Source organism: Python bivittatus, unplaced genomic scaffold, assembly GCF_059951505.1.
Source record: "Python bivittatus isolate LINGU-HERP-01145 unplaced genomic scaffold, Pbiv_v1 ctg000020_np1212, whole genome shotgun sequence".
NCBI lineage: Eukaryota > Metazoa > Chordata > Lepidosauria > Squamata > Pythonidae > Python > Python bivittatus.
The window spans coordinates 60,058,261-60,074,113 of record NW_028277030.1 but is presented as its reverse complement, the minus strand read 5'-3'; the positions used below and the strand labels follow the sequence as shown (position 1 = coordinate 60,074,113).

At 37.2% G+C, this 15,853-nt stretch overlaps 1 protein-coding gene across 1 annotated transcript in view; it reads right to left on the bottom strand.

The window, feature by feature from the left end:
* Positions 1-15,853, bottom strand: part of SLC16A10 (solute carrier family 16 member 10) — a 46,085-nt gene that overhangs the window by 14,173 nt on the left and 16,059 nt on the right. The window contains exons 2-3 of the mRNA XM_007426587.4: positions 13,691-13,835; positions 9,530-9,962 (exon numbers count right to left, since the gene is read on the bottom strand). Of these exons, the coding sequence (XP_007426649.1) occupies positions 9,530-9,962; positions 13,691-13,835 (578 nt within the window). The remainder of the gene's footprint in view (positions 1-9,529; positions 9,963-13,690; positions 13,836-15,853) is intronic.

The window sequence follows — 15,853 nt, the reverse complement described above, 5'->3', positions numbered from 1 at the left end:
TGATTGTCCTATAGGGTTTGACTTTTGGTTCCCTCCCTCTCTCCTCCCTCCCTCTCTCTCTCTCTCTCTCTCTCTGTTATTCTGACCCTCTCAAAACTATTCACAGAAACTTAAATAGCAGGGGTCAGGGAAAAGATTGGTCATGCTCTGTTAATTATCCAACCTGCCTCAAATGTTTTTGCAGGTATATCTTTGAAGTGCGATGCTCATAACTCACAAAAGATAGATTAAAAATTGATGGACATACATTCTATATACAAACACAAATAAAAATCACATTCTCTTATTTATATATAAAGCAGATTAAGCACAAACATCCCCCAAAAAGGTCTGATAAAATTATACTATCTTATGGGACATGGCTGGCAACATATATGAACTTCAATGAAAGGCTTTCAACCATCTGAAATGTAGCTTTAGGTACCTCTCAGTACACAAACTATCTTTTAAAGAAGAGTTAAATGAGTTTTGTGAAGTAAGAAAAGGAGTGCCCTGTCTCACATTTCCCCTTTATCTGACTGTCTCTATGCTAACTTCTGGCATGCCTGGCCTCAACAATAAAACCTGAATGGTCTTTTATCACTTCATTCATTCACCAGAGTTGTGGGTATCCTGATTCTATAATCAATTACATTAAGCTCCTGCTCTGGAAAAAGTGTTGGAGTTGCATTCCTGTACATTATTCTTTATCTTAAAAAACAGTTACACACCACCAGCAAGGTTTTTTGTTAACTCTTATCAAGTGTTTACCCAGCGAAAAGTATTTTTTGATATAGCAGTGAATCTAATGCTCCTCTTCTGCAGACTTGGGAGAAGGAACCATGTTTTGTTCGGAGCTCAAAGGAAAACAGCTCTATTCAAAATCAGACAAGCTGGATACTTTCCATCCCAGTAAAACTCAAAAGGTAACTATTTTTGTTGTTGTTTCAACCTTGAAGTATGACAGTCTGAACAAGCATGTTTTGTTTTGAGCTTCAAATGTCTGAAACAACCTGCTTGAAGGCAGAATACTCAAAATGCCACTTTTTGAAATGGCCAGATTTTGTTCCAAAACCGTGGAACGCACAAGTCAGCTTTGAGCTTGGAACAACTTAAGCTTAAAACACTTTGCACGACCCTATGGAAGAATAAAGGTCCCATTATTCACAAGAGACACAGGTTTCTACCAAAGGTTTCTTTTTTTCCTTTCTCAAAAAAAGAATCTGTCTTTAATTGGTTCTTCCCTTCTGTCATCACCGATAGATTATGCAGAAGTTATAATTCTGTTCACTTTCCTTTTTTAAAGTATATGCATTGTTAAATATATACTTCAATGCCACAATTAAAAAAAACAATACTGGTGTTGACAAGTGGTAAATACATGAAACAAGAGGTTTCATTTAAATGGTTCTTCTTGATAGATAAGATGCTGAGTAATGTGATTACATAATAGCCTCATTCTTGGGAGAAAATAGAAGAGCTTGAATGAAATATATACAAGGAAATCACCTTACAGAGGATCAACACAAAATAATGCCTTTTCCCATATATTTCTATCTAAGCTCTTCATGGGAGGCCCTGCTCCAAGTGTACATCCAGGCTGGAGCAGCCTTTTTCAGTACTAGATCCACAATTATGGAATATTTCCCCAAAAAGGTCTGCCTAGTGCTTTCTTTGTTGCTTTCTCAGCACTTTTGATCCTCTCATACCTTTTAACTTGATTGCATCTCCACAACTATTTGGAATACTATTTTGTGCAGTTTTATTTTCAATCTTTACTATTTTTATCTGCTCTTTTGATAGTTTGATTACAATTTTGTAAATTTTATTTCTTTTAAATTTCTTTTAAATACAAACTCTTGATGGCTTTTATTTGCAATTATTTAAAACAAATATGTGTAAATAAACGGCCCGCTTTTATTCATTATTATTGTTCCTGCTCTTAAATGCAGAACACAGTATAGAAACAGATTCAACAAGACCATACCCCAACTCATGGCATATAATTCTGGAGTATTCCTAGTACTAGAAAACATTACTGAATGTTAATCATCTGCAAATCAAGGAGCTCTGTTTATAAATGCTACGTTTAGTAAAATAATGTTGCATGTATGTTATACTTGGCTTTTTATTCCTCAAACACTGCTTCCACCCAAGCTGCATGAGACCAGTTTTGGAAATGGTTTGAGGAAGTGACATGAAATCTGCTTCTGAGTTTTGCTGGAAAAGAGCTCAGGCAATTCCCTGCATAGTTTGTATGCATCCATACAAAGGTTCACCAAGCAAGTTCCAACTTCTCTCAATAGGTAATTAGTAACTGCATTATAAATACAGTGGTACCTCGGGATACGAACTTAATCCATTCCGTGACTCTGGGCGTATCCCAAGCTGGTCGTAACCTGATGCAAATTTCCCCATAGGGTTCAATGTAAATCCGGTTAATCCGTTCCGCCCTCCGAATTTGGTCGCACCCCGAAGCAAATTTTCCCATAAGGTTCAATGTAATTACCATTAATCCGTTCTGGCATCCGCGGACCATGCGTCAGGGGCGGGTGCCGCGCGGCGCAGCAGGAAAACGGCTGGGTGCCGCGCAGCATGGCGGGAAAATGGCCGGGCGCCACGCGGCACGGTGGGAAAATGGCTGTGGACCACGTGTCAGGGCGGAAAAATGGCCATGGACCACGTGTCAGGGCGGAAAAATGACCGTACCCCGAGGCGGAGTTCGCACATCGAGGTAAATTTTTGCGGCCGGAGCTGGTCGTAACCCGAAAAGTTCGTTAGTAGAGGCGTTCGTATCCCGAGGTACCACTGTATAGAAATTAGATTCAGTGGAGTAACTTCCACTGCATAAAATGGAGGTTACTTCCACATAGGCATGCACAGGATCATAGGGCATTAAATTCTTACTGAGATGTCCCTACAAAGAATTAACTGCATATGAATTATCTTTGATATCATATAATGAGCTAGCACTAGTCATAGGCTATTTTACAGATCAGCTACTAATTTTATTTAACTCTCATCCCTTATCCTTTTTTTTTATTCTTCCAACCTTTCCTTTCTCCAGTTTAACATGCAAATTCTTAGAAAGACTTTCTCCTAAGAAAATAAGTACAAGAAAGTAAATGGTCACTAATAATTGTGATATTTGATCACCAGTTTTGCCTCCTGTAGATGTAAAGACTGCACTGTAATAAGGAAACAACTATTTCCTTCCACTGTCACTGTGCACACACGTGGAGAGAGAGAGAGAGAGAAGGGAGCGAATCAGGGTTAGATAAAAGTAAAAAGGGTTAAATAAAGCAAACATAAGTACTGCCAAGCAAAAACTGATAAGTGCAAAGATATAGCAATTTACAGAGCTGTTAAAGGGGGAAAAGCACTAACCTGTGCTGTCAAATTGCAGCAGAAGTTGAAATCTGAAGGAAGATAAATGTAAAGATTAGAAAAGCAAGTAAAGCACGTAAGGGTCATGGAAGATTGGGGCCTTAGACACATTAATGAAAAAATCAAGGTCACACTTTAATGCACAAGTAGCATATTAAGTTTAGGTAGAAAAATGCAAAGAAAGTTAATGATAAAGAAACACAACATGAAGACAGAAAAAGGATAAGAGAAAGATGGTTTGAGGCTTAATTATGGTTGATATTCATAACTGAGAATAATCCTGAAAATAGTACTACTTGGTTTATAGTATAATTGAGATACAGCAAATGTTTTTAAAGCAGTTAGTTGCTGTCAAGGCAGATAGGCAAACAAAAATGGCTAAAAAAAACAGTTAAATAACGTTAACACTGAATTCACTTATGAGTGAATGGCAGTACTTTGTCTAAGTCAACTGATATAAAGACGCACAGGAAAGTCACAACTGATGCAATTGGATAGAACAAAACAAGAGAAATTTGCAGAGAAGCCATTCAGTCCCAGTATATTTTTTCTTTCAAGTTTGACTTATTGAAATTATCAACAAAGGTATACAGAAAAAAAGTACTGTTAAAGATGAAAACTTTGAAGCTCGCATTGATGGTTGGGGGCATCCCTGTTAATGTTAAAGGAGAAGGATTCTGCAATTCTCACTTCCACCTGCAGCCCCCATAACATATTTCCTGCAATTCATAAAGTACTCCAAATGCCAAGATGATCTTTTTCAAAGAATTATGAAGTACAGTCACATATCTTGACTTAGTTTTACTCTAAGCCAGAGTTACTTGGTCACAAATGGAACTTTGGCCTGTTAACATACCTCTCTTCTCAACATCTGATTTTGGGACATTTTTCCACAACTACTGTTATTCTTCAGTTACACTGGTGTATGAATCTAACAAAATAATCATTGCCTTTTTAGCAACCACAGTAAGGGTCCATCTGAAGTCAAAACTCTTGAAAACCAGATTCCTAAGCTTCTTAAAGCCTGCAGTCTACACAGGTTTTCTGGGAAACAACTCGAGAGAGAACTGGCCAGCTGACCATCCAGATTATCCTTATCTTAGGATGGCTCTGCATTACCTGATGTAACACAGAACCATCCATGAAAACTAGAGTTGGCCTTTTCTGGGCTTCTAGGGATGCCAGAACAGGGGCTGTCTCCATGAGGAGATCAAAGAGCTTCTCTCTCTCTCTCTCTCTCTCTCTCTCTCTGTGCGTATGCGTGTGTGTGTGTGTATAAAAATAATATTGCTGTGCGCATTATTGGGATCCAGTTCATTTGAAGCATATATCTCAGGAACAATTGTTCACTTGAGGCACATGCCAGGTCAAGCTGTTAGATATTTTAACTAGTTTCTATGATAGTCTAGTGATGAACAGCAGAAATTTAGATTCATTATTAAGAAAAAGTTGTCCATTATTATCTGTCAAAGAAGTAACTGAAATTCCAGTCTGTAGAGATTAAGATGAGGCCTTCTACCATCTAGAAGCGATTGCCTTGAATTCCCATTTCATATCATCATATCATATCATATCATATCATATCATATCATATCATATCATATCATATCATATCATATCATATCATAATACTATAAACTCTCTCTATACCCCAAAGTTTTACCAAATAAAAACTTTGAAAGCAGCAGCCCACTGTTGAAAATCTGTCCACATATATACATACCTATTACATTATTTCCCTTTGGGGTATGCAGTGTTATACGGAGCATAAGTAAGTTGATAATTTAAATGAATTAATGTTGAGATATAAGAAAAAGAGATGCAACTAAATCCCCTTTACACCAATATCATTCATTCATTCATTCATTCATTCATTCATTCATTCATTCATTCATTCATTCATCTATCATATTTGTATAGCTGTCCATCTCACAAAAAAGTGATTCTGGGCAGCATACAACACTCAGTTAAAAAGAAAAGCAATAAATACATATAAAACAGTCATTATTAAAACTATAAAAAAGCACATGGAACAAGACAGATGATGTTAAACACAGTAAGAGAGCCATCGCAAAATCTCCCTGGTCCCCTGGGACCTCCATGCCTGATGCCAGGTCTTGAGGGACTTGCAGAATGTTAAGAGGGATGGAGCTAACCTTACTTCTGGGGGGAGAAGATTCCACAAGGCAGGTGCCACAGCAGAGAAGGCCCGCCTCCTGGGACTTGCCAAATGAATTCCCTGACAGACGGGACCCGCAGCATGCCTTCTCTGCCAGACCTGATGGGATAGACAGATGTAATTGGGGAGAGGCGGTCCCTCAAATAACCCAGCCACATGCCATGAAGGGCTTTAAAGGTCAAAAACAGCACCTTGAATTGGACTCAGAAGCAAACTGACAACTGATTGCAGCTCATGGAGCAGAGGTGTAATGGGTACATTTCTAGGGGCACACATAACTGCCTGAGCCACTGCATTTTGCACCAGTATTTCACACCAGCTGAAGCTTCCAGATACTCTTCAAGGGCAGCCCCATGTAGAGCTCATTACAGAAGTCCAAATGAGAGGTAACCAGGGCATGAGTGACTGTGAGTAGAGCCCCCAATCCAGGAATGGGTGCAACTGGCACACAACACAAAGCTGTGCAAAGGCCCTCCTAGCCACGATTGCCACCTGCTCTTTGAGCAAGAGTCATGAATCCAGGAGGACCCCCAGACTGTGTACCTGGTCTGTCTGAGCAGTGCCACCCCATCTAGCACCAAAGATGGTATAGTCCTAACACTGGAAAGTCTCAAAATCCACTCAGTCTTGCCAGGGTTCAGCTGAAGCCTGTTGTTCCCTATCCAGACCCTCACAGCCTTCAGATACTATACATTTTCTATCTTCACAACCATCCTTATTTCCACCACATCCTCAAGACTGATTTATATCTTGCCTTTTGTTCTTTAAACTTCTCATGTCTCTCTCTCTCTCTCGGATCTGATCAATTCTACCCAACAGCTCCTTTTTTGGTCTTTCCCTTCTTCATCATCCATATTTTCTTCCCTCATATTGGTTTTGCAATTAATCCTCATTCATTCTCTATGACCAAACCACCTTAATGTACTTGTTTCATACTGGTCATTTATTTTTGCATTCAATCCATATTCATTCAGTATCCATTCATTCTCGATCCTATCTCTTCACATTGTACCACAAACACTTAAGTATTTCTATTCCCACTGCATTATACCAATGTTTATGTTTCTCCTCTGAATGGTCCAATCACTTTTTCTGTACTCTCATGTCTCATTCCCACCCATTCATTCATATCACCTAACAGAACAATTTTTCCCTAATTCTTTGCTAACTGTGTTCATTCAGAATGTTGCACAACTTTCCCCAAACTCATCACTTTTTCTTCCATTATCACCATTCACTGGAATGTAACATGCATCAACCACCAACTTGTTGATTCCCACTTTCACACATACCTACAAGTTATACATCATCAATAATAGTTTCTGACATATAATTTAGCCCTTTCACTCATAATTATACCTTCACTTCCCTGCATGGATTCATCGACTCCATTCTACAATATCAGTCCACCTTCATTCAAGTTGTATTTTTCATGTACCACAGTTATTACCCACCCACCATGGCTTTAGTTATTTTGTACAACTCAAGATGGTGTACATAATGCTTCCTCCTTCTGTTTTTTCCCTATGGGGTAGATTGGGTTAAAAGAAAATGACTGGCCCAAAGTCACCCAGTTAATTTCTGTGCTGAGGGAGGACTGGAACCCATGGTTACCTGGTTTCTAGTACAGCACCTTAACAACAACACAAAACAGATTACAGGGGGATTTCCCTTCATTTTATCCCCACATCCCTATGAGGTAAATTGAGTTTAGAGAGACTGTCACAAAGTCATTCCGTGTCTTTCCATGGCTGAGAGTGGATGAACCTGGGTCTTCACAGTCCTAGTGTAACAGTTTTACTACTACACCACACTGATTCTCAGATTTTCTAGTTGGATTTCTGGTTGCTGTTTTGTGAGTTGGCAAAGCCTCCTCTGTGGCAGCCATTGAAAATTCTTACTTTCAAAATTAACTTTCTAAAAGTTTCAACTTGCCCAACCAGGTTGCCAATCCTGGCTTGGCCTCTTCAGAGTCAAATTAAAAAATGCCAGCTACCCTTGGTCTGAATTTGTGCCCGGCTCCAATGCCGGCTGTTTTGTGTTGGGTAACACCATCTTGTCCAACATTCAGATCTCATGTCATGTTCACAAAATGCCTGAAAGATATCCATACGCCTACCCTCAACCTAGAATTATTCCCCTGGTGCCACCAAGTTGCTTCAAAGGGATCAAAGGAAATGCACTTAGAACGATTATTCCCCAAATTTACTGCTTCAGGTCAACCAACTAGGTCAGTGTAATCTTAGAAAAATGCATGGATGTACACAAAGAAAGCCTCAGTTACTGCCTGTGCGGAACAAGGAAAAATTAAGAAAAAATATTCAAAGGCAAGACACTGAAATCAAGAAACTCTATTCCTTTCTATGGACAGATGGAAATTTATATTGTTTAAACAATTCTAATAGCAAATTATTCAACATCAGGTTTCTCCACCACAAATTTCTGAGCTTCACAAATCATCAGGCAAGTTCTCTGAAGAAGCGAGGTCAGCAAGGTCAGACTAGTTATCAAGTTTACCAGGCATTAAAAGTATCAATTAAAATCTAAATGTTTTCATTTTTTTTTTTTTTTTTGCCAAGCACTGTGCATGCAAACATCCTAAATACAGAGCAGTCTGCCCTATCAATTGAGAATGAGTCAGATCTCCTGCCCTCTATCTTTGTTCTTGTCAGTATTCATTGCCTAGAGAATAAAATACTGCAGTAGAGATGGCTGAATGGATTCCTTTTCCTCACTGTAGCTTACCCAAGGTGATGTGAGTGGAAGAAAGAAAGGAGGGAAGCTACCAGAGCAAAGAAAAACTGAGTATAGTAAAAGATATGAAAGGGAGAAGTATAATAGGAAGCAAGAGAGAGACAAAGAAGAACTGCATAAATACTGGAACTGAGGTAATATATACAGTTGCAATTATGTCTATATGCTGCCAGTTCTATTGTGCTATAGAGGGTCAGGCACAGATGTAATTTTTTCTTCTCACCTGACATACGGTTATCTCAGCCCATGGGCTTAACATGCTACTAAGAGGTCAAAGAGCCACAGATTTAGAAATTTTGAAATTGACCAACCAAGTCTATTCTCCTAATATAAACCAGAATGAAAAGGGTTCAAGAGATTTTTTTTTAAACCAAAGAGTTGTTTCAGAATTGTAAATTCATTAATTTGAATAGATTTCAGAAAAATTGTACAGGTTCTAGGGATTTAAGAAATTTTATTTTTAAATGAAATGTGCATTAATTAATATTTTAAGTAATAAACATGATCTTATATCTTGATTTTAAGGCTTATCACCCAACTATGTGGTTACTTTGCCTTACAGTATTTCTGCCAAGGATCAGACATATGAGAACAAATCCATTCTTGCTGTCCACATGTTATAGTTGTCCTAATGATTTGTTAAGTTTATAATGTCTTATAAAATATCATATGAATATAATATCATATGACTACGCCTCAACTTAAATAGGCCAAGACCTTTTGCCCACACAAACAGTTCATTTGCTCTTCCTTTTATACCACACAAAATATAATGCATTAATTAATTAGGTCCCTATTTATTCAAAAAACTAAATACTAGCTTTAGCATAAGTTAGGATCTTAAACAGAGTTCAAACTATGAAACTTCACAGATAAAACAGGAAATAATGGCTGATTGGGAGACTTCCTAATTTAACAGTGATCCAAAAAAATGGGCTCTTTGTGCCAGCAAAAGTCTCATTCATATCTCAGCTTATGTCTTATGTCTTAAACTAAGATTATGAACAAAGCTCTGCAAATAATCACCTGAAGACCCCCTTCTCACCGCCCCTGGTTTAATATACTGTAGCTTTTTAACAAAATAAATAAAATGAAGGAAATGCAGGGAATCTTACTGCTCTTTTGTTAAAAAAAGGCTTTTTAAAGTAGAAACACTTTTAACATAAAGTTTGTCACAGTCAGTTACATAAACAATAAAATAGAAAAACAGAAAGAAGAGTGAATACTTACCAGGTGAACATAAGGTATAAAATATCCAAATAAAGCAGCTGGAATCCCCAGAGCCCAGATTCTATAACTCAGAATTTTGAATATGGAAAAATTGCACACATCTTTCGCTGGAGGTAATTTGAACTTGTTCCCTTTTCCACTTTGTTTGGCACTAGGCATGAGAGGTTTGTAAGTAAAGCAAGCCAGGAAGAGAATAAACACAAAAATGCATAGGACTTGGAAAGTGCCAGAGAGGCCAACAGAGTGGACCAGTGCGTTTAAAAGAAAAGGCAGCGTTATAGTAAACAAACTACTCCCAGCAGTAACAATGCCATTCACCAGTCCCAGGCGCTTCTTGAAATAATGTCCCAAAATGACCAGGGATGGCTGATAGGTGAATGAGCAGCCACAACCAAACAAGATTCCATAAGTGAAGTAGAGAGGTCCAAGTGAGCTACAACAAACAGAAAACAGTGTTAATTATGGTCCTCTGCATGTTTTCCTTTTTATTTATTCAATTTTGTTTTATACTGACTTTTGGATATTGTTAGAAAATCAAAGGTAATTTAGTACTTAGGATGCTGGCAGAAGGCTATATTTCTGTAATGTTTACATGAGCCAACTTTTATCCAAAAATGTAATCTTTCCATAGTTCAATATACATACTGAATAATACAATATACAATAAATATATTTTCTGACTTCATAACAAATTAGCATTTTTGTTCCTGCTGTTTGTTCTTTTTTGGTCACTACTTCTGCCATTCTGATCTATTATTGTAAGATAGTCAGAGAAGAAATGGATTGTGTCACAATATGTGGGAAGGAACACTATAATTCTGGGGGAGATGGGCGGCATACAAATTTAATAAATAAATAAATAAACAAATACACAAACAAATATCATGCATACCACATTCCAAGATACAATATGATACACCTGCTCAAATTCTTCAAAACCTTAGAATAAGTTAGAATTATTATACAAACTAATGTAACAAAATACCATGTTTCACCCAAGTTAATAATAATGGATTCTTAATTTAGTAACAAACTAAAAAACAATAATTTAGTTCTCTCATTACTATTTACAATACTAAAAAAAATTCAATACATTTAAACAGTACAAACCTAGAGTAATTAAAAATCATAGCAAACAAGATTAAATACATTAAAAACCAGTAGTTTGGCCTTAATATTTCAAAAGAAAAAAACAAGTCCATATTCTGCAATAGAAATATACCCAAACCTAAACTATGCTAAGTGAAATTATTTTGGAGGGTGAGGATGGAGAATTGTTTACCTAATTTTTCCAACAGAAAAGCAAGAAAGAAGAAAGTAACATCTCTCCCTGTTTTCCAATCAATCAATCGATCGATCGATCGTAGCATGTTAAACTAGGATTGAGGAAACACAGGTTCAAGTCCTTATTCAGCCATGAACCTTATTGAGGGACTTTGGGTCAGTCACTAAATAAAGTAGGAATATATGCTGTTTTGAGTTTCTTAAATAAAGAAAATATTCACATGTAAGTAAGGAAGTATATAACAGTACGATAGAACTGGAAGGAGGCATTTAGGCTACTGAGATCAATTCCTGGTCTCTGCAGGATTCCAACATAAAGCATCTCTTTACAGATTGTTGTCTAGTGTCTGTTTGAACATATGGGAGTTCATCACCACACTTCATTACTTCTTACCGAAAAATATGACAAATGATGACTGCAGATAGTTAAGCGATTGGAGAAGGGAGATTTTCCTGCCTTCAAAAAGGAAATGCTACAAATGTTTTTCCTAAAGGGTCTTTCTCTAACTTAGAAGCATTATTCTATATTTTGAATTCTGGCACAATGGACAATTGGTCTTAATCTTCCTTTGTATGCCACACCTCTTCAGGTACTTGAAAACTACTATCATATTTCCCTACCCCATTTTCTCAAAATTAAATGTATCTAGTTCTTCCTCCTAAGACTTACTTTCCATTCCCTGATTAACTTCTTTCCATCTGTTCTAATTTCACTGAATGTTCCCTAAAGTATGATGCTGGTCATAATATTCAACTGGGATGTGGACAGTGAAAAATTCTGTGGCAGTAGAGATTTGCTCTATTCAAAATTGAAGTGGACAAGGGTGCTTCAGATCCAGTATGGGCACTCTGCATCTGTTGGCATTAACAGTTCCTTAACTCAACATGTAATTGCCTGATTGGCTACTGTAGGAGCTCCAGGAAGAAATGTGACTCCTACAGCAAGAGTGACTAAGTCAGATCCAAAGTACTCTTGCCCACTTCAGACCTGAGTACATTACACCTGATTTGGAAATTATAATTCTGTTGCTGCCTAAAATTACATTTGCCCTTTTCTACAGTCACATCACACTGTTGATTCATATTCAGGTTGTATTCCCATCCTATGAAATCCTACGTGACCATTTGGCTTCTATTTCCTAAGAGAAGAACAATGCCAACAAGGTGTCTGCTAAATTTTATTCTGTTATTTTCATTCAATTTTTCTAACTTATCAAGATTAAATCAAACTGAATTTTTTGTCTTTCAGGGTAGCAGTCTCCAAACATTTTTGATCTCATACCTTTATAAATAAACAAAAAACAAAAAAAGAAAGAATGAGCATCCCCATTATATATATGATTATTTATAAATTACATCCATGTACTATTATACAGGTAGTCCTCCGATTAAGAACGCCCGGGTTACAGACAACCCATAGTTAAGAATGGAGCCTATTGTAGCAAAATTTGAATTAAATACACAATGATTCAAGTTAAATACACAATGGGTTCAGTTACTTACGCAATACTACTTATACAGTATTATACAATAATACTGCTTTGGCTTACATGCAAATTTTACTTAAGGACAGACCCTGGGAACGGAACTCGTTCTTAAACTGGGGACTACCTGTAATAATATATTATGTGCATTATAAAATATACCCCTAAAATAGATATTTTAAAAGGATGAGATAAATAAATATATTCTATTTTTTTTTCTTGTATACCAATGGATCATCTTGTGTGTCCCCCCCTTTGGAGACTAGTATTCTAGGATATTAGCTATCCCAGCTAAATCCATGTCTTCTGCAAATTTGATAAGCATTTTGTTTATTTTTTCTGCAGGCATATACAAAAAGCATCTTCTGGAGCTTTCATTAGCTTACTGGAAGTGTCAGGGGAAGCTTCAGCATGACTGAAACACATGTATAGAAACCATTTCCAGCTACTGGAACTGGCAGATGAGGCTGGAAGTGAAACAACATACTTGTTGCACTTCCAGAAGTGCTTAACTAAATAGATAGAGAAAATACCTCTATTAAAAATTCAGATGGAATTGAGATATAAAGTGCTATTTATATGTACCCTGAATGATGCAGGCATGCAAAATAGAATTTTTCCCAATACCGTACAGCATTTTGCAATTCCAATGACATTTTACAAATTCCTTTGAACACTCCTTTCAGATTTGAAAAGGAAGATCAGAATGATTTTGTCTTGCAAGAATGGTGTAGAGGAATATGGAAGAAGGAATGTAAGGGCAGTTACATAAACATCAACTTAGTCCTAAAAGAGAGGAAGGTGTGAGAAAGAAACTCAAGATTGCTCTGCCTTGATTCTCTTTAGTATAAGGTTTGGAGGAGAAAGAAAGAAACTGTCAGGCTTTCAAGATTCTGTTACTATACACTGCAACCATAAAGTAGAGTTCCTGCCGTCTGTGTGGAATCTATTTCCTAACTCAGTTTACCTCAAAGGGTTGACAAACAGAGAGCAAAGAGTTCATAGCTCAGGAACACTCCATGGAAAATCTCACTACTTTCTTGAACATACAATATTCCCTGGGGCAAGAAGCTTTCTCAGTTTTAATACAGAAATACCATAAAGCAATATGAGAAAAAGTTCATCTCCATGGAATCCCACTTTACCCCAGAAATGGCTCCTAAATTGATGAAAAAAAGGCAGCCAGAACAGGTCTTTAAAGACTAAAATTATGTCATACTTGAAGTATTATCCTAGGATTTTAGTGCCCAACAGTGCCTTTAAGATCATGATCTAATAATAGGAAAAGTGGGAGGTTGGGCAGGAGGAATATTAGGGTTGTCAAGAAATGCCTCAAATATACTACCAAAGGCCAACTGCACTGCAAAAAGTCAGTGAAAATTAGTATTCTTACCTTACAAAGGAGCTTGAAAGGAGCCCAGTCAAAGCCACAGCCGCTCCTACTACAGCTACTTGTCGACAACCAAATATGTTGGTAAATACACTGACAATGGGAGAACAGAAGAAGATCATTCCCATGGACAAAGAATTCACAAATGCTGTAGAAAAGATTAAGAATTAGAACTGATTTAGCATGGCAGGTTTGAGAACGTAGTAAGAGAACATACAGTGTATCCTTACCCCAGTTTTCAGGTAGCATGGAACAAAATCTGGCAAGTGAATTATAACTTGTAGACTTGAAATTTAACATTTTAAAAGATAGGAACGGGTATAGTCATGTTTTATATAAATCTGCAAATACTTATAAAGCTATATTATAAAAATACATTGTAAGCCACCTTGAGTGTTGGAAGTGGGAGGTATATAAATCATTGTATGTACACAAATTAAAAAATGTGCACATAAATCATCTTTTGAAAGACTCATTCATTTTCTAAATCTTTTGTTTGTTTGAATGAGATTTTGACAAGGTGGAAATAATTTCTTGACAATAGAAATGGATATTGTATGATTTCCTACTTGCAAAAAGATTGATACTACAGAGTTTGGAAGGTTTGGAATGCAATAAGCATTCAGGTTTCTACAGCTTGGAGGTGGAAAATATGCATAAAAATGATGATATGGTCAAAATACTCACTTGCCTAATAATTGTGCACGTGGTATATTTATACAGGTGGTCCTTGGTTAACGACCACTCATTCAGTGACTGTTTGAACTTATGACGGTGCTGAACAAGTACTACTTATGACCAGTCCTCAAAATTGCAGCCATCTCAGTGCCCCTGCAGTCACGTGATTGCAATCCAGGCACTTGGCAACTGGCCCACATTTCCAACTGCTGCAGCATCCTGCAGTCACGTGATCACAATTTGCAACCTTCCCTACCAGTTTCCCACAAGCAAAGTCAATGGGGAAGCCAGCAGGAAGTCGGAAGTCACAGTCATGTGAGGTCCTCGCTTAATGACCTGCAGTGATTCGCTTAACGATGATAACCAGGGACTGCTAGAACTGTCATTGCTAAGTGACGCAGTCACATGTCGTTGTGCTTTATGACCATGTCACTTAGCAATGGAAATTCTGGTCCCAATTATGGTCATTAAGCAAGCACTATCTATACTTCATTTCACACTTTCTCAAACTAAAGGCAAAATGGAATTAAGCATCTATGGACAAGGTCTTTCTCCTTCCTCTACTTAAAAAAGTGTAATCCCTTTTATTACGCTACTTATTAAAATCTTTTCGCTTTTTTTAAGCGCAAGAGATTGAGTAGTCTGTTCTTTCTGCAGAACCTGCATACCCTAAAGTAGCCTTCCCAGAATTTTGATCATGCTGGCTCATGATCATCTCCATGGCCTCATCTCCATCAGGATAGCTAGATTCCGCACAAAAATCCATAATTCAATCCCATTGCCTTCCAATGTTTTATTTGTGGAAAAAAGAATAATGACAACTGCAAGCATATTGTGTTGCAAGTTCTATTTAGTGTTATAGTAAATTAGTTTCAGAGCCTACTGTGGATAATTGTGAATTTACATGTTTTATATTGAGGGTACAAAATACCCAGAAATGTCCATATGCTGATAGATACCTTCCTTGGCACATTAAGGACCTCCTGCCCTCATGACATTTTTCACTTTGAAAGTATTCTTAACTTGACATAGGAGAGCCAGTAGTGGTTAAAGTGTTGGACCTGGACTGGAGGCCCTCACAAAACCAGTAGGTGATTTTGGGTCAAACATTCTCCCTCAGTCTAATTTACCTACAGTGACCATACGTCCTTTATTATAAAGGACAATCCTTTACTTCAGAAAGCTGTCCTTTAGATTGATTTAATTTTTTATTTTCTTGGTTTTGCTCTTGAATTTTCCTTTGTAAAGCAGTTATAAACAAACATTTTTTTTATCCTTATGAACCTCTTTCAGATTTGCTCCTTCTTCAGGTTCATTTTTCCCAAGAAAATACAGTCACTGTAAATTTACCTCACAGGGCTGTTTTGGGTATAAAGCGAGAGAAGCCTGCCCCCACCCTACCCCCTTGAAATGATTTTAGCTCTCAAGAGAAAAGGTAGACTATAAATCAATCAATCAATCAATCAATCAATCAATCAATCAATGGTT